The sequence below is a fragment of the Hypanus sabinus genome, chromosome 26 (assembly GCF_030144855.1).
Source record: "Hypanus sabinus isolate sHypSab1 chromosome 26, sHypSab1.hap1, whole genome shotgun sequence".
NCBI classification, from domain to species: Eukaryota; Metazoa; Chordata; class Chondrichthyes; order Myliobatiformes; family Dasyatidae; genus Hypanus; species Hypanus sabinus.
This window is the reverse complement of record NC_082731.1, coordinates 5,833,245-5,858,073: the sequence shown is the minus strand read 5'-3', so window position 1 is coordinate 5,858,073 and position 24,829 is coordinate 5,833,245. Positions and strand designations below refer to the sequence as shown.

Genomic DNA, 24,829 nt, shown 5'->3' with positions numbered 1-24,829 from the left:
TGAATTACAGGAAGGACATTAATAAGGTTGAAAGAGTGCAGAGAAGGTTTACAAGGATGTTGCCGGGACTTGAGAAACTGAGTTACAGAGAAAGGTTGAATAGGTTAGGACTTTATTCCCTGGAGCGTAGAAGAATGAGGGGAGATTTGACAGAGGTGTATAAAATTATGATGGGTATAGATAGAGTGAATGCAAGCAGGCTTTTTCCACTGAGGCCAGGGGAGAAAAAAACCAGAGGATATGGGTTAAGGTGAAGGGGGAAAATTTTAAAGGGAACATTGTGGGGGGGGCTTCTTCACACGGAGAGTGGTGGGAGTGTGGAATGAGCTGCCAGATGAAGTGGTGAATGCGGGCTCACTTTTAACATTTAAGAAAAACTTGGACAGGTACGTGGGTGAGAGGGGTTTGGAGGGATATGGTCCAGGTGGGACTGGACAGAAAAATGGTTCGGCACAGCCAAGAAGGGCCGAAAGGCCTGTTTCTGTGCTGTAATGTTCTATGGTTCTAATCACACGTTACAACAGTGGTGTGCAGAGAAGGGTCTCTGAATGGATAACAGAACAGACCTTGAGGTGGATGAAGTGCAACATCACCCTGCTGGACCTAATGAAGCAACCATGGGGTATCTGATCTGAGTCTCTTAGCCAGTGGGCAGATGTCTTATTCTAGAGGGTATAGCTTTATGGCCGCAGGGGGGATGTTTAAAGGAGAAGTGCAGGGTAAGTTTCTTCTTAAAGAGGGAGTGGTACTTTCCTGGAATGCCTTGCCAAGGGGGGTGATTAGGAGGTATTTGAACAGATACCTGACCAGGCAGCAAGTGGAAGGGTACAAATGGAGACAGAGAGGATTAGTTAGACAGCATTATTGCTGTTGCAGACATGATGGGCCGAATGGCCTGCTTGTCTGAGGTTGCAGATGAAGATCTCCTTTCTAGTCTGAAGACAGGAAGAGGAAAGCCTGGGGTGTTTGTGGGACCTTTCCTCACTGGGGGGTGTCGCAGAGTCCTTCACAACCGCTGAGGTGTGGTCGCAGTTGTGAAAGGGGAAACGTGGCAGCCAGCTTCTCCACAGCAATATGGATTATTTTTGTTTGGCTCATTGATGATCTCATTTGATGTAAAGCCATCGGCTACCCGAGTCATTCAGGGGGCAGCTCCTTCAGTCCTGCCTTTATATCATGGTCTCTGGAGTGGAACTCTGGCCCACGACCTCTGAACCAGCCTCAGTCGTGGGGAGGTGAAGGACTTGAATCCCGGAAGGTTGTAGACCTCGGCCCCCTGGCAGAAACGCTCCTTCGATGTGAGGCTGTGGCTGGGTCGGTTCTCAAAGATTTGGCAGCCCCCACCCCTGGGTGGCTACTGAGCTCCTCTCGTAACACTTCGAGAACCTCACCTCAAAAAACTAGTCAAAAACCTCTTTATTGCCTTCTTGATTTGAATGTTGTATTGAATATTCCATCTTTGTCTCTCCCCCCCGCCCCCCCACCTTACCCAGCTCTTCAGAGAAGTGCGGATTATGAAGTGCTTGAATCACCCGAATATCGGTGAGTATCTGGGTGGGTTAGGATTGGTTAAAGAGTTGTAAGTACCTTCTTCACCTTTAATCTCTCAGGTCTTTAACATCCCCATCACCTAACCACACGCCTTTGGATTGCGGAAGGAAACGGGATCAGCCATAGGAAACTGACGAGGTCACGGGGAGAACATACAAACTCCTTACAGACAGCGGCAGCAGCTTAATCCCCGTCAACGGCGCGTTGTGTCACACTGTGCAGCAGTGCCCCATCATCTCGGTCACAGTCTCCTGACAGTGGTTGCTGTGACTTTCCCCTGCTGTGTGGGTGAACGGTGCCCTCTTGGGGAGTTGATGAGAACATCATTGAGAGAACGAGCCACGGGGAAAATTCACGTGAATGGGATTGATCCAAGAGCTGGCAGCAACTCAATGGACCTCGTTCGCAGGGAGTTATAAATGCTGACTGTTTGTTCGAGCCTCTGCTTGACCCCAAGGGATAGACAGTCAACTGTGACCCTGAGCACCGGTCAACATTCTAACACACACGAGCTCTGGAGGGACTCAGCAGGTCAGGCAGCACCTACGGAGGGAAATGAACAAGGCAACATTTCAGGCTTCATCAGGACTGGAAAGAAAGGGGGCAAGAGCCAGGGTAAGAGGGAGGGGGGAGGAGCACAAGCTGATAGGTGGGGGAGGAGGAAGGAAGGGCATGATTTTGGAACCTGGGAGGTGTTAGCTGGAGAGGAAAAGCTCGAAAGAAGGAATCCAAAAGTAGATGCCATGTTGGCAGTGGGCAAGGGAATACAGGGGTGGAGGTGCAGAACTGGAGGGAGGGTGTTGTAGGTGAGAATAGAAGGAAGGGAAAAAGTAGGGATAAAGTGGCCAAAACGATAAGGGATAAAGGTAACCATCCAGGCAATCAGTGCAATTTATTTGTTAAATTAGTTGAGATTAAATTGCTATGTTCTTATTCTGCACTACGCTCCAGGGCTCAGAGCTCAGCGGTCTGTACTGTTAATGTTCTCTTGCTGCAGGTCCGGCCAGTTCAACGATTACTAATTGTATTTTCTTCCCCCTCTAGTGAAGTTATTTGAGGTGATTGAATCAGAGAAGACACTCTACCTGGTGATGGAATATGCAAGTGGAGGTAAGACAGCAAATTTGACTGTGTTAAAACATTGCACGTTGAAGTTCATCTCAAAGTGTGGGGGCACCTCTGGGACTTTCACAGAAGGAGTCGTTGTCAGTAAACCATTTCTGCTCGACCACCTTTCTGGAGGTTAAGTCATGTGACTTGTGAGCAATACCCCGCCGCCAAGCTGCCTCTATTGGTTGCCTGGCACATCCTTCAGCCTTCCAGCCACCAATGAATCACAGTCAAATTATGTAGCGTGGAAACGGAACCCTCCGTTCAACTCATCCATGCTGACTAGCGGAGCAAGTCCCATTTGTTCACATCCCTCCAATCCTTTCCTATCCACAACCTTGCCAAGTCTCTTCGAACTCGACACCTCAAGTGCAGCCTGCAATACCGACATGAAGAAGGAGTGGCGCCTGGGTTTAAAGATGAGAGATTAGTGTTGTCGCACGCACTCGCTAACATCGCCGCACAGAGTGAAAAAGAGTTCGTCCTCTTTGACGAACGCAGTCCCAAGGGACGTGCTGGGAGCTAGGCTTCTGGCACCTACACGCCAAGCCCTCAGCTCATTAACCCTAACCTAACCCTATTAACCCTAACCTGTGCACCACCACACAGAGTGAAATATGTCGATTCCTCTTTGACGAACGCAGTCCCAGGGGACGTGCTGGGAGCTAGGCTTCTGGCAACTACACGCCAAGCCCTCAGCTCATTAACCCTAACCTAACCCTATTAACCCTAACCTGTGCACCACCACACAGAGTGAAATATGTCGATTCGTCTTTGACGAACGCAGTCCCAGGGGACGTGCTGGGAGCTAGGCTTCTGGCAACTACACGCCAAGCCCTCAGCTCATTAACCCTAACCTAACCCTATTAACCCTAACCTGTGCACCACCACACAGAGTGAAATATGTCGATTCCTCTTTGACGAACGCAGTCCCAGGGGACGTGCTGGGAGCTAGGCTTCTGGCAACTACACGCCAAGCCCTCAGCTCATTAACCCTAACCTGTACGTCTCTGGAACGAGGAAGGAGACCAGAGCACTCGGAGGAAACCCGCACGGTCACGGGGAGGTCGTACAAACTCCTAAGAGCGGGAACTGAAGCTCATGCTGGTGCTGTAAAACTTCACCCTGACTGCATAGCTCCCTGAACTGAACAATGACCTTCTGTGGAGCCCTGGGCTCTTTATTAGTCTGTAGTAAAGAAGGCAATGTTAGCACTCACTTTGAGGAGGGCCGGAGTACACGAGCGCGGTGCTGCTGAGCCGATCATTTGGAACACCGTGAGCAACTTTCGGCCCAGTGTCTGAGGGGGTTTTCGCTGCCGTTGGAGTGGGTCCAGGGCAGAGAAGGTTTACAAAAATGATTCTGAGCATGAAAGAATTTGATGTATGAAGATTGTTTGATGGCTCTGCCTGTGCTCACTGGCGTTCGGAAGGATAAGGGGAGAATCTGAGTGAAACCTTCCATATACTGAAAGGCCTAAGTAGAGAGGAGAATGTGGCGAGGACATTTCCACGAGCGGGCGAGTCGAGAAGATGAGGCCCCAACATCAGAATAAAGGGATTGCCCTTTAAAACTGAGAGGAGTAGGAATTTCCTTAGCCAGAGGGTGGTGAATCTGTGGAATTCTTTACAGAGGCCTGTGGAAGCCAGTCGTTGGATGTACTTAAAATGTTCTTTATTGGCGGGGGGGGGTTAAGGGTCATGGGGTGAAGTTACAGAGAAGTGAGCAATGATGGACGACAGCACAGACTAGACAAGTCAGATAGTCTCATTCTACTCCTGTATCTTTTGTTATTAAATTGTCCTGTTGCTAAGGACATTGCAGACACTTTTAGATCCTGTTTACCAAATCAGTAACATCCCTCTTCATTTGGCAGTTAAGTCATTTGCTTAACGTAAATCACAGCCATATGAATATTTGGATTTATGTAAATAGCTGCTGCACATGGTTGGTTGGTTAATCAAATGTGCAAATGAGCTGATGATGTCAGCTGGTTTCCAGGGAGATGTTATCCACCAATCAGAATGTGATCTGCTTGTGTAGGTGGCAGAGAAAGGAAAGTCAGCTTGTGGGCGCTGAGCATCTGTGCCAAGGTGATTGGCAGCTGTCAAAGCAGCGAACGAGACTCCTGTTCCCTCGCTCAAGGCCTAGTGCCCTTGGAGGTCACCATGTGCTAATGCACAAGATGGAGGTCTCAATTCAGTTCTGGACCTGGACACTGGGTTGGGTGCCACAGTCACTGGCCTTTCCCAGGTGACGTGGGTGAGTCGAGGAAGGAATGAGGGTGGGGGTGGAGAAGGCAGGAGATGGGTTCAGCAGGGTGTGGGGAAGGAAGGTTTGGGCTGAGCTGAACTGATTCAGACCCATGAGTCAGTGGGCACTTCGAGACCCCGGTGGTATAACAGGGTCCCGGGTTCAATTTTGCTGCTGCCTGGACCGTGTGGGTTTCCTCCTGGTGCTCTGGTTTCCTCCCAATTCCAAAGGCGTTTGGATTAGTAGGTTAATTGGTCATGTGGGTGGCAGGCTCGCGGGACCACGCTGTATCTCTAAAGAAAAGAAAATATTTACTGGATCTTCAGTGGCTGGCCTTGACCTTCTTGCCAGAGTGCCTTCCTTCATTCAGTTAGGCTGTGGAACGTTTCCCCACCCACACCCTCTGGGCCAGGATTCAATGGGAGTAGGGCAGAGTGCAGACTTGGTCCCCATTCCCCATCCTGGGGATTTGAAGAGATTTCATTGACGTAACTCCCACCCCCCCCCCCCCGACCCCCGAATCCTGCTACTCCTCATCTCCGTGAAGGCTCTACCTGCTCACGGCCAATTGGTAGGTTGTCCTGATGAAACACCCCTACAGGTGAATTGGCTCCTAACAGCAACTTGCAAGAGTGCTCTGTCCTCGGCCAGTCTTTCAGGTTGTCCCCAAGTATAGTCCATCAAGACGTCGGTCCTTCCTTCCCCAGGAATGTCTTTGGAGCTTCTGTTGACCTTTCTGAAGCTCTGGGGTTTTATGGGATGGGTTGCTAGCCCCAATCCCTACCCTCTTTCTTTTGCAGCTGGGCTTGGGATTGTCCATGGCAGAGCTTTGTCCAAAATATTGACTGTTTGTTCCTCTGTGTAGAGGCTGCTGGCCTGCACTGGAAGGTTACCAGACTGGGCATTGCTCAGCTGGGAGACAGCGAGGACTGCTCCCTACCTGCGACGTTTTCTCAGCCAATACAGATAAGAGTGTTGGGGAGGAAAACGATTGAGGCCAGTCCAGTTGTTCATCAGGCCTTTCTCCTGGGTCTGCTGGAAGAAATCAGCATCTGTGGGGTGTGGGAGTCATAGACCTGACACATCAGTGGTTCCTTCCTTCCCCCCACAGTTTCTGCTCAGCACCCTAACTTCCAGCAGATTCCAGTCTCTGCTGTCACTATGGTCAGTGTAGCACGCTGTTCTGGCTGTGGACAGTTGACCAGGAAGGACCTTGGCAGATCGAGGACAGTAACTGTGTTTTCCTGTTCCCAGGTGAAGTGTTTGACTACCTTGTGTCTCATGGGAGGATGAAGGAGAAAGAGGCCAGAGCCAAATTCCGGCAGGTATACCTGCTCACCACTGAGGTTGTTGTGGAACGTTAATGTCCGATCTCCTATTCCAGCACCCCCTCTCCCACCCCGTGTGTGCCACTCTATTTGGGTGTCTTATTCTCTCACTGTTGTCATCAAACTATCCCACCCTTCCCAATTCACCCTCCACCATATCCTGCTCTTTCCCTACCAATTCCCCCCCATCCCTGTTTCTCACTATCTCTCGCTCTCCCCTTATTCCATCACTCATAAGCTCTCACATTCTTTCTCTCATTCTGTCACTCCCTCTCTCTCACTCTCTCATTGCCTCACTGTCTGTCTCGCTATCTCATGATCTGCTCTCACACTTCCTCACACTCTCACTCACTCTCTCCCTTTCTCTCACTTTCCTACTCCCACTCTCTCCCCCCACTCAGTTCCTCTCACCCCCACTCCCCCACCCACCCCTTCCCCTCACCACCTTCCCCCACCTTTCCCCCACCTCCCCCTCCTTCCCACCACCACCTTCCCCCCACCTCCCCCTCCTTCCCACCCCCTCCTGACCCTCCCCCTCCCTGTCCCTCCTCAAACCCTCCTCTTTCCTCTGTTCCTCCTCTCCCTCCCCTCTCTCCCTCCTCTCCCCTCTCTCTCCCCCTCTCTTCCCCCCCACCTTTGCCCCCCCTTCTCTTCCCCAGCTTCCCCCCTCAGGTGTGGGTAGGTGTGTGCAGGTAACTGTGAGGTTGCCATGGGAGATGAGTCAGGGATGGGACAGTTAACTCTTTAACTGCTGCGTGTCCTCTCTTGCAGATCGTGTCAGCGGTACAGTACTGCCACCAGAGGAACATTGTGCACCGGGACCTGAAGGTAGGTACCGGGGCCCCCTTGAACCACCCCCAGGCACTGACCCCCTTACCGAGCGAGATGCAGGCCAGCAATACTCCACCCTTGAGCCACCTCCAGTCACTGACCCCCTTACCGAGCGAGATGCAGGCCAGCAATACCTCACCCTTGACCCACCCCCAGTCACTGACCCCCTTACCAAGCGAGATGCAGGCCAGCAATACCTCACCCTTGAGCCACCTCCAGTCACTGACCCCCTTACCGAGCGAGATGCAGGCCAGCAATACTCCCCCCTTGAACCACCCCCAGTCACTGACCCCCTTACCGAGCGAGATGCAGGCCAGCAATACTTCACCCTTGAACCACCCCCAGTCACTGACCCCCTTACCGAGCGAGATGCAGGCCAGCAATACTGCCCCCTTGAACTACCTCCAGTCACTGACCCCCTTACCGAGCGAGATGCAGGCCAGCAATACTGCCCCCTTGAACCACCTCCAGTCACTGACCCCCTTACCGAGCGAGATGCAGGCCAGCAATACTTCACCCTTGAACCACCCCCAGTCACTGACCCCCTTACCGAGCGAGATGCAGGCCAGCAATACTGCCCCCTTGAACTACCTCCAGTCACTGACCCCCTTACCGAGCGAGATGCAGGCCAGCAATACTCCACCCTTGAACCACCCCCAGTCACTGACCCCCTTACCGAGCGAGATGCAGGCCAGCAATACTGCCCCCTTGAACTACCTCCAGTCACTGACCCCCTTACCGAGCGAGATGCAGGCCAGCAATACTCCACCCATGAACCACCCCCAGTCACTGACCCCCTTACCGAGCGAGATGCAGGCCAGCAATACTCCCCCCTTGAACCACCCCCAGTCACTGACCCCCTTACCGAGCGAGATGCAGGCCAGCAATACCTCACCCTTGAACCACCCCCAGTCACTGACCCCCTTACCGAGCGAGATGCAGGCCAGCAATACTGCCCCCTTGAACTACCTCCAGTCACTGACCCCCTTACCGAGCGAGATGCAGGCCAGCAATACCTCACCCTTGAACCACCTCCAGTCACTGACCCCCTTACCGAGCGAGATGCAGGCCAGCAATACTTCACCCTTGAACCACCTCCAGTCACTGACCCCCTTACCGAGCGAGATGCAGGCCAGCAATACTCCCCCCTTGAACCACCTCGAGTCACTGACCCCCTTACCGAGCGAGATGCAGGCCAGCAATACTCCCCCCTTGAACCACCTCCAGTCACTGACCCCCTTACCGAGCGAGATGCAGGCCAGCAATACTCCCCCCTTGAACCACCTCCAGTCACTGACCCCCTTACCGAGCGAGATGCAGGCCAGCAATACTCCCCCCTTGAACCACCTCCAGTCACTGACCCCCTTACCGAGCGAGATGCAGGCCAGCAATACTCCCCCCTTGAACCACCTCCAGTCACTGACCCCCTTACCGAGCGAGATGCAGGCCAGCAATACTCCCCCCTTGAACCACCTCCAGTCACTGACCCCCTTACCGAGCGAGATGCAGGCCAGCAATACTCCCCCCTTGAGCCACCTCCAGTCACTGACCCCCTTACCGAGCGAGATGCAGGCCAGCAATACTCCCCCCTTGAACTACCTCCAGTCACTGACCCCCTTACCGAGCGAGATGCAGGCCAGCAATACTTCACCCTTGAACCACCCCCAGTCACTGACCCCCTTACCGAGCGAGATGCAGGCCAGCAATACTGCCCCCTTGAACTACCTCCAGTCACTGACCCCCTTACCGAGCGAGATGCAGGCCAGCAATACTCCACCCTTGAACTACCTCCAGTCACTGACCCCCTTACCGAGCGAGATGCAGGCCAGCAATACCTCACCCTTGAACCACCTCCAGTCACTGACCCCCTTACCGAGCGAGATGCAGGCCAGCAATACTCCCCCCTTGAACCACCTCCAGTCACTGACCCCCTTACCGAGCGAGATGCAGGCCAGCAATACTCCCCCCTTGAACCACCTCCAGTCACTGACCCCCTTACCGAGCGAGATGCAGGCCAGCAATACTCCCCCCTTGAACCACCTCCAGTCACTGACCCCCTTACCGAGCGAGATGCAGGCCAGCAATACTCCCCCCTTGAACCACCTCCAGTCACTGACCCCCTTACCGAGCGAGATGCAGGCCAGCAATACTCCCCCCTTGAACCACCCCCAGTCACTGACCCCCTTACCGAGCGAGATGCAGGCCAGCAATACTCCACCCTTGAGCCACCTCCAGTCACTGACCCCCTTACCGAGCGAGATGCAGGCCAGCAATACCTCACCCTTGAACCACCCCCAGTCACTGACCCCCTTACCGAGCGAGATGCAGGCCAGCAATACCTCACCCTTGAACCACCTCCAGTCACTGACCCCCTTACCGAGCGAGATGCAGGCCAGCAATACTCCCCCCTTGAACCACCCCCAGTCACTGACCCCCTTACCGAGCGAGATGCAGGCCAGCAATACTCCCCCCTTGAACCACCCCCAGTCACTGACCCCCTTACCGAGCGAGATGCAGGCCAGCAATACTCCCCCCTTGAACCACCTCCAGTCACTGACCCCCTTACCGAGCGAGATGCAGGCCAGCAAAACCTCACCCTTGAACCACCCCCAGTCACTGACCCCCTTACCGAGCGAGATGCAGGCCAGCAATACCTCACCCTTGAGCCACCTCCAGTCACTGACCCCCTTACCGAGCGAGATGCAGGCCAGCAATACTCCCCCCTTGAACCACCCCCAGTCACTGACCCCCTTACCGAGCGAGATGCAGGCCAGCAATACTCCCCCCTTGAACCACCCCCAGTCACTGACCCCCTTACCGAGCGAGATGCAGGCCAGCAAAACTCCCCCTTTGAACCACCCCCAGTCACTGACCCCCTTACCGAGCGAGATGCAGGCCAGCAATACTCCCCCCTTGAACCACCTCCAGTCACTGACCCCCTTACCGAGCGAGATGCAGGCCAGCAATACTCCCCCCTTGAACCACCTCCAGTCACTGACCCCCTTACCGAGCGAGATGCAGGCCAGCAATACTCCCCCCTTGAACCACCTCCAGTCACTGACCCCCTTACCGAGCGAGATGCAGGCCAGCAATACTCCCCCCTTGAACCACCCCGTCACTGACCCCCTTACCGAGCGAGATGCAGGCCAGCAATACTCCCCCCTTGAACCACCTCCAGTCACTGACCCCCTTACTGAGCGAGATGCAGGCCAGCAATACTCCCCCCTTGAACCACCCCCAGTCACTGACCCCCTTACCGAGCGAGATGCAGGCCAGCAATACTCCACCCTTGGCACCCAGCGGAGCTCTCCTGCCCCGGCCCAGTTGTGTGCAGAAAGATCCCGTAGGGAGCATCGTGAGCGTGAAAGTGTCTTGCATGTTTTTTGGGGCACGTAGCCGAAGGTGACAGGATTAGGAGAACCCCACCCCCCATGCTGTTTTGATGGTAAGGGTGGGGGTTTTCTCTTTAGGCTTAATGCTCTGCACGGACGAAGGCATCTCACTCCCAGAACACGAAGCCACACAACCTTAGAAAAAAGATTTAACAGGTAGCTTTACGCTCGTGGCCACTTTATTAGGTACGTCTGTTCACTAGTGCAAATTGCTAATCAGCCGATCATGTGGCAGCAACTCAGTGCATAAAAGCACGCAGACGTGGTCAAGAGGTTCAGTTGTTGCTCAGACCGAACATCAGAATGTGATCAGAGTGACTGTGGAATGATTGTTGGTGTAGAAATTCCTGATTTCCTGGGGTTTTTCACACACCAGGCCCTCGAGTTTACAGAGAATAGTGAGAAAAACAAAAAACATCCAGTGAGTGGCAGTTCTGTGGATGAGAACGCCTTGGTAATGAGAGAGGTCAGAGGAGAGTGGTCAGTCTGGTTCACGCTGACGAGGAACTCAAATAGCCACAACAGTGGTGTGCAGAAGAGCATCTGTGCTTTCCTGTACCTAATAAAGTGACCGCTGAGTGTATTTCTCACTTGTACATCAAAGCGTACCGTGAAATTTCCGGACGGACCAGCATGGTCCGAGGATACTAGCTCCTTCCAGGCAGCAGGAGGAATCGAGCACCAGTCTGTGATCACGGCAGCTCTGAGGCATTGCACTAACCATTATGCAGCCTGCAGGGTTGGAAACGTGACCTCGGATGGTGATGGTAAATATTTCCCTGCCCACCTCAACCCTTAGACAGGTCGGTGAATGAACAGATCTTGTGGCAGCCTCACCAGCTCTGGACAACTTCTTTCCCCAGATTCTGTCAGTCCACTGGCCCCGTGTGCTAAGCTCTGTAATCGCTTCTCCAAACCTCTCCAACCCCCTTTCAAACATGATCGGTTGAACCCCTCTCCCCATGTACTCAGAGATTCAGATTCGAAGACAGAAGAAATTCTGCAGACGCTCGAGATGTTCCTCTGGCATTTTGTGTGTGTGATGCTTGGACTTATAGCAGAGTGCTGAGGTGCCTGGATTGTTTTTGTTCATTGTTTGAGTTGGTATCGAAATGCCAGACGTTGTAACGTATCTCGGTGAACGAAGTCGCCAGGGACCAGGATCGAGTAAGGACCCCGCAGGGTGGCCGTGGCTTTGCCAGCAGTGTCTCAGGTGCGAATTCATCAAGCGAGGACATTTAAAGCTAATTTGTTTCCCATTCCTCCTGTCCCTCCTCCCTCCTACCCCTTCTCCGCTCCTCCAATCTTACCTCCTCCTGCTCATACCTCACCACTCCTCCCTCAATCCCTCCTTGCTTCTCTATTGCTCCCCTCCCCTCCCCTCCCTCATCCTCCCCTCATCACTCCCCTCCCCTCCCTTGCCCATTCCCCCATCCCCTCCCATCGCCCCTCCCCATGCCTCCCTTCAACCCTCCTCCACCCTCCCTTCCCCCTCCCCTTATCCCTCCCCTCACCTCTCTCCTCTCTTTACCCTCCCTCGCCTCTCCTCCCCTCCCTTGGCCCTACCCCTGCCCAGGCTGAGAACCTTCTCCTGGATGCCGACTGCAACATCAAGATCGCGGACTTTGGCTTCAGTAACGAGTTTCAGTATGGCAGCAAGCTGGACACCTTCTGCGGGAGCCCCCCGTACGCTGCCCCCGAGCTCTTTCAGGGCAAGAAGTACGACGGTCCAGAGGTGGACATCTGGAGCCTGGGGGTCATCCTCTACACACTGGTCAGCGGATCGCTGCCCTTCGATGGCCAGAACCTGAAGGTGCGACATGGAGCCCATGTGGCGGGCATTTGGGTTCGAGGGCCCGCTAGCCTCCCTTCCCTCACTGTGCACCTCGCTCACACCACTAGCCCCGTCCGGGAAAGCCGGTATAACCGGTAGTACTGAGGGTGGAGTGAGGTTGGAGAGGGGAGAGAGAGGAGAGGTGAAGCTCCGTCTCACTCTGCTGCCTGTAGGGAGTAGGCCCACTCTCCCTGTAACCACGTGCATTTTCCCCGTGCTCCGGTCTCCTCCACCAGCCGTGTGATTCATCAGCCGCTGTAAGTTACCTCAGCATGTGGGTGAGGGGTTTAGGGAGGGGGGAGTTGATGGGAGCATGGGGAGAATATAACGAGATTAGGGTAAACGAGAGATAGGAGCAGAATTGGGCCATTCGGCCCATCGATTCTGCTCTGCCATTTTATTGTGGCTGATTTATTCCCCCCCCCCACAACCTCACTCCTTTGATGCCCTGACTAATCAAGAACCTTTCAACCTCCACTTTAAATATGCCCAAAAGCTTGGCCTCCACAGCAACCTGTAGCTATGAATACCACAGCTTCACCACCCTCCGGCTAAAGAAAATACTCCTCATCTCTGTTCTGAGACTATGCCTTCTGCTCTTAGACTCGCCCACTTTCTTTCCTTTGTATTTTCTGTCTGTTGTCTTTTGCACACGGATTGCCCACCCTTTTGCTGCAGTCTTTCATTGATAGCACGTTATTTTCATTCATTGATTCTGTTATGGTTATTGGATTTATTAACTATACCTGCAAGAAGTTAATGTTGACCTGTGTGTTCTTTGCTAATAAGTTTACTGAACTTACAGGTAACACCCTCTCCACATCCAAGCCTTCGTGTCATAGAGTTATTACAGAAACAGGCACTTCAGCCCATCAAATCCATGCCAGCTCACTTGCCCACATTAGGTCCCTATCCCTCGATGCCATGCCTGTTTAACTGTGGTGTAATGGAGCTGGGAACTGGGCTGTTTCCCCACATCGCTAAGGCTGATGCCGGAGAGGAGGGATCTGCGTTTCCTTTGCACCTCTCACCTTCCTTTCTGGAGTGCGACCCCAGTCCCGCTGCACGAAATCAAATGCCCAGCAAGATCCCACAAACAACCCTCACGCAGCCCAGGAACGGGCCCTCGTGTCAAGGGTTCAGCCTCTCTATTCTTGTCTCCTCAGGAGCTGAGGGAGCGGGTGCTCCGGGGGAAGTACCGCGTCCCCTTCTACATGTCCACTGACTGCGAGAACATCCTCAAACGCTTCCTGGTGCTCAACCCGGCCAAGAGAGGCACCCTGGAGGTAAGGCACACCAAACGAAACTCTGCTGACCTCTTCCCGACTTGTAGGGATGTACTGGTGCCGGCTTACGGTGTCGCGTAGAACGAGCTGCAGAGAAACGCATTTGCTTGCGTGCCTTCCAGACAGGTCATTCCATGCGTCGAGCTAGGGCAAAGGAAACAGGACGCAGGGTGTAATGTGACAGCCCCCGGGCAAGGCGAGCAGAACGCAGAGGCAGCCCAAAGCATCCTGGACACATTCCTCCCCAGCAGGATCAGATTCAACGCCAGCGACCAACAGGAGTTTTACAGTGCGGCCGCGAAAGGAAGGCAACACCCTTCATCACAGACCCTCACCATCCAGGCCGCGCCATCTTCTCACAGCTCCCATAGTGCAAGAGGCCTGAAGTCCCACACCATCAGGTTCAAGCCCAGCCACCTCCCTTTGATCATTCTGTTCTTCAGCCGGCGAGCCAGACCCCCACTCACTGCAGTTTAGCAGCTCTTTGATCACCCTGCACTGAAACGGACTTTGTTTCTGTTCTTATAATTGTGTTACTTGCTGAAGAAGTCATGTATCGTTTAGGTTCCTGTTTTTTTGTGCGTTGTGTGGCTATGTGACCGTGATGCATGTATGATTTTCACTACACCTGGACAGGTAGGGATTACTGTGTTTGGCACCTCGCGCTGGACAATTGTTCTTTCGTCCAGCTATATATGTGTGTATGGTCGAATAATAATTAAACTTAAACTTGATATTGTACATAAGGCAACAAAATCAACTTTAATTTTTTTGACTTAGGGAGGTTCAGAGTTCGTTTGTTGCCGTAGGCATGTTTACACAGGGCATAAATGAAAATGAGTCTTTTTCCACAGCAGCACTGTAATATAAATTATGTAAATTACATCAACTTAAATTAGCATACATTAGACATAAATTAACATATATTATACAAGACTAACAAGGCAAGGTAAACAACAACATTGGAACAAGGAGAGTGTTTCAGGTCAGTTCAAGAACCTGCACTGGCAGAAACAGCCCTTTCTTTAGCTCATTAGATTTATTTTCCCCATGAACATCAAAACAACCAGTGAAATGCATCTCAAATCAAATCAAACCAGTGACAATTGTGCTTGGGGCAGACGGCAAGTGTCGCCCGGTTTCCTGTACACATCGCTGACATAAATATCTACTCAACCAACCGTGTGGCAGCAACTCAATGCGTCAGAGCACCCAGACATAAGGCCATAAGAGAAAGCAGCAGAAATAGACCACACAGCCCATCAATTCTCCTCCACCATTATATGATGGCTGATCTATTTCCCTCGCAACCCCTTTCTCCTGCTCCCTGTAAAACTTCACACCCCAGTTAATGAACCTGTCAACCTCTGTCTTAAATACACCCCAGCACCTGCTTTAAGCACACCCCAGAACCTGCCTTAAACACACCCCAGAACCTGCCTTAAACACACCCCAGCACCTGCCTTAAACACACCCCAGCACCTGCCTTAAACACACCCCAGAACCTGCCTTAAACACACCCCAGAACCTGCTTTAAACACACCCCAGAACCTGCCTTAAACACACCCCAGCACCTGCATTAAACACACCCCAGAACCTGCCTTAAACACACCCCAGAACCAGCCTTAAACACACCCAGCACCTGCTTTAAACACACCCCAAAACCTGCTTAAACACAACCCATCACCTGCCTTAAATACAACCCAGAACCTGCTTTAAACACACCCCAGAACCTGCTTAAACACAACCCAGCACCTGCCTTAAACACACCCCAGCACCTGCCTTAAATACACCCCAGAACCTGCCTTAAACACACCCCAGAACCTGCCTTGAACACACCCCAGCACCTGCCTTAAACACACCTCAGAACCTGTCTTAAACACACCCCAGAACCTGCCTTAAACACACCCCAGCACCTGCATTAAACACACCCCAGAACCTGCCTTAAACACACCCCAGATCCTGCCTTAAACACACCCCAGAACCTGCCTTAAACACACCCCAGAACCTGCCTTAAACACACCCCAGAACCTGCCTTAAACACACCCCAGAACCTGTCTTAAACACACCCCAGCACCTGCCTTAAACACACCCCAGAACCTGCCTTAAACACACCCCAGCACCTGCCTTAAACACACCCCAGAACCTGCCTTAAACACACCCCAGAACCTGCCTTAAACACACCCCAGAACCTGCCTTAAACACACCCCAGCACCTGCCTTAAACACACCCCAGAACCTGCCTTAAACACACCCCAGCCCCTGCCTTAAACACACCCCAGAACCTGCCTTAAACACACCCCAGAACCTGCCTTAAACACACCCCAGAACCTGTCTTAAACACACCCCAGCACCTGCCTTAAACACACCCTAGAACCTGCCTTAAACACACCCCAGCACCTGCCTTAAACACACCCCAGAACCTGCCTTAAACACACCCCAGCACCTGCCTTAAACACACCCCAGAACCTGCCTTAAACACACCCCAGAACCTGCTTTAAACACACCCCAGCACCTGCATTAAACACACCCCAGAACCTGCCTTAAACACACCCCAGAACCTGCCTTAAACACACCCCAGAACCTGCTTTAAACACACCCCAGAACCTGCCTTAAACACACCCCAGAACCTGCTTTAAACACACCCCAGAACCTGCCTTAAACACACCCCAGCACCTGCCTTAAACACACCCCAGCACCTGCCTTAAACACACCCCAGAACCTGCTTTAAACACACCCCAGAACCTGCCTTAAACACACCCCAGCACCTGCATTAAACACACCCCAGAACCTGCCTTAAACACACCCCATCACCTGCCTTAAACACACCCCATCACCTGCCTTAAACACACCCCAGCACCTGCCTTAACACACCCCAGAAACTGCCTTAAACACACCCCAGAACCTGCCTTAAACACACCCCAGAACCTGTCTTAAACACACCTCAGAACCTGCCTTAAACACACCCCAGAACCTGCCTTAAACACACCCCAGAACCTGTCTTAAACACACCTCAGAACCTGCCTTAAACACACCCCAGAACCTGCCTTAAACACACCCCAGAACCTGTCTTAAACACACCTCAGAACCTGCCTTAAACACACCCCAGAACCTGCCTTAAACACACCCCAGAACCTGCCTTAAACACACCCCAGAACCTGCCTTAAACACACCCCAGAACCTGCTTTAAACACACCCCAGAACCTGCCTTAAACACACCCCAGAACCTGCCTTAAACACACCCCAGAACCTGCCTTAAACACACCCCAGAACCTGCCTTAAACACACCCCAGAACCTGCCTTAAACACACCCCAGAACCTGCCTTAAACACACCCCAGAACCTGCCTTAAACACACCCCAGAACCTGCCTTAAACACACCCCAGAACCTGCTTTAAACACACCCCATCACCTGCCTTAAACACACCCCATCACCTGCCTTAAACACACCCCAGCACCTGCCTTAAACACACCCCAGAACCTGCCTTAAACACACCCCAGAACCTGCCTTAAACACACCCCAAAACCTGCTTAAACACAACCCATCACCTGCCTTAAATACACCCCAGAACCTGCTTTAAACACACCCCAGAACCTGCTTAAACACAACCCAGCACCTGCCTTAAACACACCCCAGCACCTGCCTTAAATACACCCCAGCCCCTGCCTTAAACACACCCCAGAACCTGCCTTAAACACACCCCAGAACCTGCCTTAAACACACCCCAGAACCTGTCTTAAACACACCCCAGCACCTGCCTTAAACACACCCTAGAACCTGCCTTAAACACACCCCAGCACCTGCCTTAAACACACCCCAGAACCTGCCTTAAACACACCCCAGCACCTGCCTTAAACACACCCCAGAACCTGCCTTAAACACACCCCAGAACCTGCTTTAAACACACCCCAGAACCTGCCTTAAACACACCCCAGAACCTGCTTTAAACACACCCCAGCACCTGCATTAAACACACCCCAGAACCTGCCTTAAACACACCCCAGAACCTGCCTTAAACACACCCCAGAACCTGCTTTAAACACACCCCAGAACCTGCCTTAAACACACCCCAGAACCTGCTTTAAACACACCCCAGAACCTGCCTTAAACACACCCCAGCACCTGCCTTAAACACACCCCAGCACCTGCCTTAAACACACCCCAGAACCTGCTTTAAACACACCCCAGAACCTGCCTTAAACACACCCCAGCACCTGCATTAAACACACCCCAGAACCTGCCTTAAACACACCCCATCACCTGCCTTAAACACACCCCAGAACCTGCCTTAAACACACCCCAGAACCTGTCTTAAACACACCTCAGAACCTGCCTTAAACACACCCCATCACCTGCCTTAAACACACCCCAGAACCTGTCTTAAACACACCTCAGAACCTGCCTTAAACACACCCCAGAACCTGCCTTAAACACACCCCAGAACCTGCTTTAAACACACCCCAGAACCTGCCTTAAACACACCCCAGAACCTGCCTTAAACACACCCCAGAACCTGCCTTAAACACACCCCAGAACCTGCCTTAAACACACCCCAGAACCTGCCTTAAACACACCCCAGAACCTGCCTTAAACACACCCCAGAACCTGCCTTAAACACACCCCAGAACCTGCTTTAAACACACCCCAGCACCTGCATTAAACACACCCCAGAACCTGCCTTAAACACACCCCAGAACCTGCCTTAAACACACCCCAGAACCTGCTTTAAACACACCCCAGAACCTGCCTTAAACACACCCCAGAACCTGCTTTAAACACACCCCAGAACCTGCCTTAAACACACCCCAGCACCTGCCTTAAACACACCCCAGCACCTGCCTTAAACACACCCCAGAACCTGCTTTAAACACACCCCAGAACCTGCCTTAAACACACCCCAGCACCTGCATTAAACACACCCCAGAACCTGCCTTAAACACACCCCATCACCTGCTTTAAACACACCCCAGAACCTGCCTTAAACACACCCCAGCACCTGCCTTAAACACACCCCAGCACCTGCCTTAAACACACCCCAGAACCTGCTTTAAACACACCCCAGAACCTGCCTTAAACACACCCCAGCACCTGCATTAAACACACCCCAGAACCTGCCTTAAACACACCCCAGCACCTGCCTTAAACACACCCCAGCACCTGCCTTAAACACACCCCAGAACCTGCTTTAAACACACCCCAGAACCTGCCTTAAACACACCCCAGCACCTGCATTAAACACACCCCAGAACCTGCCTTAAACACACCCCATCACCTGCCTTAAACACACCCCAGAACCTGCCTTAAACACACCCCAGAACCTGTCTTAAACACACCTCAGAACCTGCCTTAAACACACCCCATCACCTGCCTTAAACACACCCCAGAACCTGTCTTAAACACACCTCAGAACCTGCCTTAAACACACCCCAGAACCTGCCTTAAACACACCCCAGAACCTGCTTTAAACACACCCCAGAACCTGCCTTAAACACACCCCAGAACCTGCCTTAAACACACCCCAGAACCTGCCTTAAACACACCCCAGAACCTGCCTTAAACACACCCCAGAACCTGCCTTAAACACACCCCAGAACCTGCCTTAAACACACCCCAGAACCTGCCTTAAACACACCCCAGAACCTGCCTTAAACACACCCCAGAACCTGCTTTAAACACACCCCATCACCTGCCTTAAACACACCCCATCACCTGCCTTAAACACACCCCAGCACCTGCCTTAAACACACCCCAGAACCTGCCTTAAACACACCCCAGAACCTGCCTTAAACACACCCCAGAACCTGCTTTAAACACACCCCATCACCTGCCTTAAACACACCCCACCTGCCTTAAACACACCCCAGCACCTGCCTTAAACACACCCCAGCACCTGCCTTAAACACACCCCAGAACCTGCCTTAAACACACCCCAGAACCTGCCTTAAACACACCCCAGAACCTGCTTTAAACACACCCCATCACCTGCCTTAAACACACCCCATCACCTGCCTTAAACACACCCCAGCACCTGCCTTAAACACACCCCAGAACCTGCATTAAACACACCCCAGAACCTGCCTTAAACACACCCCAGCACCTGCCTTAAACACACCCCAGAACCTGCTTTAAACACACCCCAGAACCTGCTTTAAACACACCCCAGCCCCTGCCTTAAACACACCCCAGAACCTGCATTAAACACACCCCAGAACCTGCCTTAAACACACCCCAGCACCTGCCTTAAACACACCCCAGAACCTGCATTAAACACACCCCAGAACCTGCCTTAAACACACCCCAGCACCTGCATTAAACACACCCCAGAACCTGCCTTAAACACACCCCAGAACCTGCCTTAAACACACCCCAGAACCTGCCTTAAACACACCCCAGAACCTGCCTTAAACACACCCCAGAACCTGCCTTAAACACACCCCAGCACCTGCCTTAAACACACCCCAGAACCTCTCTTAAACACACCCCAGAACCTGGCCACCTGTGGCAGTGATTTCCAAAGATTCACCGCCTTCTGGCTCAGGGAATTCCTCCTCCTCTCCGTTCGGAATGGATGTTCCTCTGTTCTGAGGCAGTGTCCTCTGGTCCTGGGCTCTTCCATTACAGGAAACATCCTCTCCACATCTATTCTATCCAGGCCTTTCAGTATTCAATAGATTTCAGTGAGATCCCCCTCATTCTCCTAAATTCCAGTGAGTACAGGCCTGGAGCCTTCAAGCACTCCGCATCCATTAACCCTTTCATTCCTGGAATCATTCTCATGAACCTCCTCTGACCCCTCTCCAATGTCAGCACACCCTCCTTATGAAGCCTCAACATTACATCCTCGCTTTGAGATTCCATTCCTCTTGAAATGAATGCTAACATTGCACTTGCCTTCCTCACCACAGACTCAACCTGCAAATTAACCGTTAGAGAATCCTGCACAAGGGCTCCCAAGTACCTTCACACCTCAGATTTTGGAATTTTCTACCCATTTATAAAATGGTCTATGCTTTTATTCTGTCTGCCAAAGTGCACGAACATATATTTCCTGAAATCTTATTTCATCTGCCACTTCTTTGTCCATTCTCCCAATCTGTCCAAGTCTTTCTGCTGACTCCCTGCTTCCTCAGCACTACCTGCACCTCCACCTGTCTTCATATCGTCCATAAGTTAGTGACCAAGCCATCAATTCCATCATCCAAATCACTGACAGATAACTGAAAAAGAAGTGGTCCCAACACTAGTCACCGGCAACCACCGGCTCCCTTTATTGCCACCCTTTGACTCCTGCCAATCAGCCAATTCTCTATCCATGCTAGAATCTCTCCTGTAATACCACGGGCTCTTAGCTTATTAAGCAGTCTCATGTGTGGCATTTTGTCAAATGCCTTCTGAATATCCAAGGACTCACCATCCCTATCCTGATTCAAAGAATCCCAACCGATATGTCAGGCAAGACTTTCCCTTGAGGAAACCGTGCTGACTTTGCCCTGTTTTATCATGTGCCTCCAAGCGCCCTGGGACCTAATCACTAACTCCAACTTCTTCCCAACCGCTGAGGTCTGTAGTTTCCTCTCTTATCACAAACAAGAGAAAACCTGCAGATGCTGGAAATCGAAGCAACACACACACAAAATGCTGGAGGAACTCAGCAGGCCAGGCAGCGTCTTCGTCCCTGTCGAAGGGTCTCAGCCCGAAATGTCAACTGTACTTTTTTCCATATTTTGCTGCTCAGCCTGCTGAGTTCCTCCTGCATTTTGTGTGTGCTGACTCCCTTCCTGAAGAGTGAAGTGAATTCTCCAGTTGCCCTAGACCTTGCCAGACTCTCATGATTCTTGAACAACCTCGACGAATGCCTCCACAATCACTTCAGCCCCCTCTTTCGGAACCCCAGGGTGTAGTCCATCCGGTCCAGGTGTCTTATGTACCTTCAGACTTTTCAGCTTCTCTTCCCCAGTAATAGCAACTTCACCCACACCTGCCCCAGCACTCTCAAACATCTGGCATACTCCTGTTGTCTTCCACTGTGAAGACTGGTGCCAAATACTTATCCACCCCTTGTTTCCTTGTCCCCCGTTACGACCTCTCCGGCATCATTTTCCAATGATCTGTCTTCTCCTGCCTGTCTTTTAGTCTTTATATGTGAAAAAGCTTTTGGTATCCTCTTTGATATTTTTGGCAAGCTGACTTCATGTTCATCCTTTCAATCTGTGTGGTTTTGTTTGGTTGCCTTCTGGTGGTTTTTAAAAGCTCTCCAATCCTCTGAACTCTCACTGATTTTTGCTGTTATATTCACTCTCTTCTGCTTTTGTGGTGACTTTGACCTTCCCTTGCAAGAATGGTTGTGTCAACCTTCCTTTAGAATAGGGCATTCAGGGAGCCCAATCAAATCGCGATTTATTAGCAGGGGCAAATAAGAATAAGGTAGGGACAGGTGGAGTGGCTATTGTTAGAGTGGACCAGTGTTAGATTAGAGAGGCTTTGGTGACAATGGTTTGGCAAGGTAAGTTTCTGGTAGTTTCTTCTTCTTCAACAGTGTCATCAAACTGACTGTAATAGCTTTTATAGATATGTAAAAAGAAAAAGATTGGTCCAGACAAATGTAGGTCCTTTACAGTCAGAAACAGGTGAATTGATCATAGGGAACAAAGACATGGCAGACCAATTGAATAACTACTTTGGTTCTGTCTTCACTAAGGAGGACATAAATAATCTTCCGGAAATAGTAAGGGACCGAGGGTCTAGTGAGATGGCGGAACTGAGGGAAATACATGTTAGTAAGGAAGTGGTGTTAGGTAAATTGAAGGGATTAAAGGCAGATAACTCCCCAGGGCCAGATGGTCTGCATCCAGAGTGCTTAAGGAAGTAGCCCAAGAAATTGTGGATGCATTAGTGATAATTTTTCAAAACTCCTTAAATTCTGGATTAGTTCCTGAGGATTGGAGGGTGGCTAATGTAACCCCACTTTTCAAAAAAGGAGGGAGAGAGAAACCGGGGAATTATAGACCGGTGAGTCTGACATCAGTGGTGGGGAAAATGCTAGAGTTGGTTATCAAAGATGTGATAACAGCACATTTGGAAAGAGGTGAAATCATTGGACAAAGTCAGCATGGATTTGTGAAAGGAAAATCATGTCTGACGAATCTTATAGAATTTTTTGAAGATGTAACTAGTAGAGTGGATAGGGGAGAGCCAGTGGATGTGGTATATTTAGATTTTCAAAAGGCTTTTGACAAGGTCCCACACAGGAGATTAGTGTGCAAACTTAAAGCACACGGTATTGGGGGTATGGTATTGATGTGGATAGAGAATTGGTTGGCAGACAGGAAGCAAAGAGTGGGAGTAAACGGGACCTTTTCACAATGGCAGGCAATGACTAGTGGGGTACCGCAAGGCTCAGCACTGGGACCCCAGTTGTTTACAATATATATTAATGATTTAGACGAGGGAATTAAATGCAGCATCTCCAAGTTTGTGGATGACACGAAGCTGGGCGGTGGTGTTAGCTGTGAGGAGGATGCTAAGAGGATGCAGGGTGACTTGGATAGGTTAGGTGAGTGGGCAAATTCATAGCAGATGCAATTTAATATGGATAAATGTGAGGTTATCCACTTTGGTTGCAAGAACAGGAAAACAGATTATTATCTGAATGGTGGCCGATTAGGAAAAGGGGAGATGCAACGAGACCTGGATGTCATTGTACACCAGTCATTGAAGGTGGGCATGCAGGTACAGCAGGCCGTGAAAAAGGCAAATGGTTGGCATTCATAGCAAAAGGATTTGATTAGAGGAGCAGGGAGGTTCTACAGCAGTTGTACAAGGCCTTGGTGAGACCACACCTAGAATATTGTGTGCAGTTTTGGTCCCCTAATCTGAGGAAAGAGATTCTTGCCATAGAGGGAGTACAGAGAAGGTTCACCAGATTGATTCCTGGGATGGCAGGACTTTCATATGAAGAAAGACTAGATCGACTAGGCTTATACTCACTAGAATTTAGAAGATTGAGGGGGGATCTTATTGAAATGTATAAAATTCTAAAGAGATTGGACAGGCTAGATGCAGGAAGATTGTTTCCGATATTGGGGAAGTCCAGAACAAGGGTTCACAGTTTAAGGGTAAAGGGGAAGCCTTTTAGGACCAAGATGAGGAACAACTTCTTCACACAGAGAGTGGTGAATCTGTGGAATTCTCTGCCACAGGAAGCAGTGGAGGCCGGTTCATTGGCTATATTTAAGAGGAAGTTAGATATGGCCCTTGTGGCTAAAGGGATCAGGGGGTATGGAGAGAAAGCAGGTTCAGGGTTCTGAGTTGGATGATCAGCCATGATCATACTGAATGGCAGTGCAGGCTCGAAGGGCCGAATGGCCTACTCCTGCACCTATTTTCTATGTTTCTATTGTTACGAACCCCGTAACTGGGTCACTTACCAGCAAAGATAGAGATGTCCGTTGAAGTCTGATGATTCTATTTTTAACAGTATTTATTAGTAAAAATACACAAAAATAATATCAATGCAAATATACAGATAATATACATCGTCAATACTAAATCTAAAAGTGCGGGTATAATAATAATCAATAAGAAATAAGCTCTATCATTGTCTAGAGGATAATGTATTGTCCGATGGAAATATATAGTTCGTTCAGTTCATGCAGGCTGCAGCCGTTGGGGACTGCTGTGTTGCAATTGTTGGAGAGAGAGAGAGAGATTTGGAGAAAAACTTGCCGACTTTCCTTTATGATTTCGGTCCGTCAGGTGTCTCGTTGTCATGGCCGTTCAAGTGTGACCTCTCCTTTAGCTAAACCGTTCTTCCGTGATGAGCTCGCCACCCCCAGGCAAAGGGAGGACGCACACGAGCCCCCCACCAGCTGTCGCTATTATACTCTGTCACGGGATTTCTAGCGTTTCTCCTGGTGCGTCTAAAGGGGTTGTTCCCCAGACCCCTCTTTTATCCTCACTCACGGGGTCTCCAATGTCAATCAGGTTGGGATGATGCAATCCCTCAACCAGCCCACTCTGGTTGTCCCCGAGGGGTTTCAATGAATAGTACGGTACTCAATACGCAATTCCTTCTCCAAGAGACCATGGCCGTTATCAGTGGTTCCGTTCCGCTGAGGTCAGGACACATTCCAAACCCTGTGTATTCTGGGTGTCTCTCTCTCTCATTTCCTCAGACCCGAAATAATAGCGATCTTGCGATTCTCAATAAAGGAGGGAGGGGGCGACTTTTTACCCTTCGGCCCCT

The 24,829-nt window shown here is 51.2% G+C and overlaps 1 protein-coding gene across 3 annotated transcripts in view; it reads left to right on the top strand.

The window, feature by feature from the left end:
* LOC132381813 (MAP/microtubule affinity-regulating kinase 4-like) overlaps positions 1-24,829 on the top strand; it is a 309,243-nt gene that overhangs the window by 265,263 nt on the left and 19,151 nt on the right. For all 3 annotated transcript variants that reach the window (XM_059951415.1, XM_059951417.1, XM_059951416.1), the window contains exons 4-9: positions 1,494-1,542; positions 2,596-2,661; positions 6,169-6,239; positions 7,014-7,070; positions 12,042-12,278; positions 13,466-13,585. In XM_059951415.1, the coding sequence (XP_059807398.1) occupies positions 1,494-1,542; positions 2,596-2,661; positions 6,169-6,239; positions 7,014-7,070; positions 12,042-12,278; positions 13,466-13,585 (600 nt within the window). The remainder of the gene's footprint in view (positions 1-1,493; positions 1,543-2,595; positions 2,662-6,168; positions 6,240-7,013; positions 7,071-12,041; positions 12,279-13,465; positions 13,586-24,829) is intronic.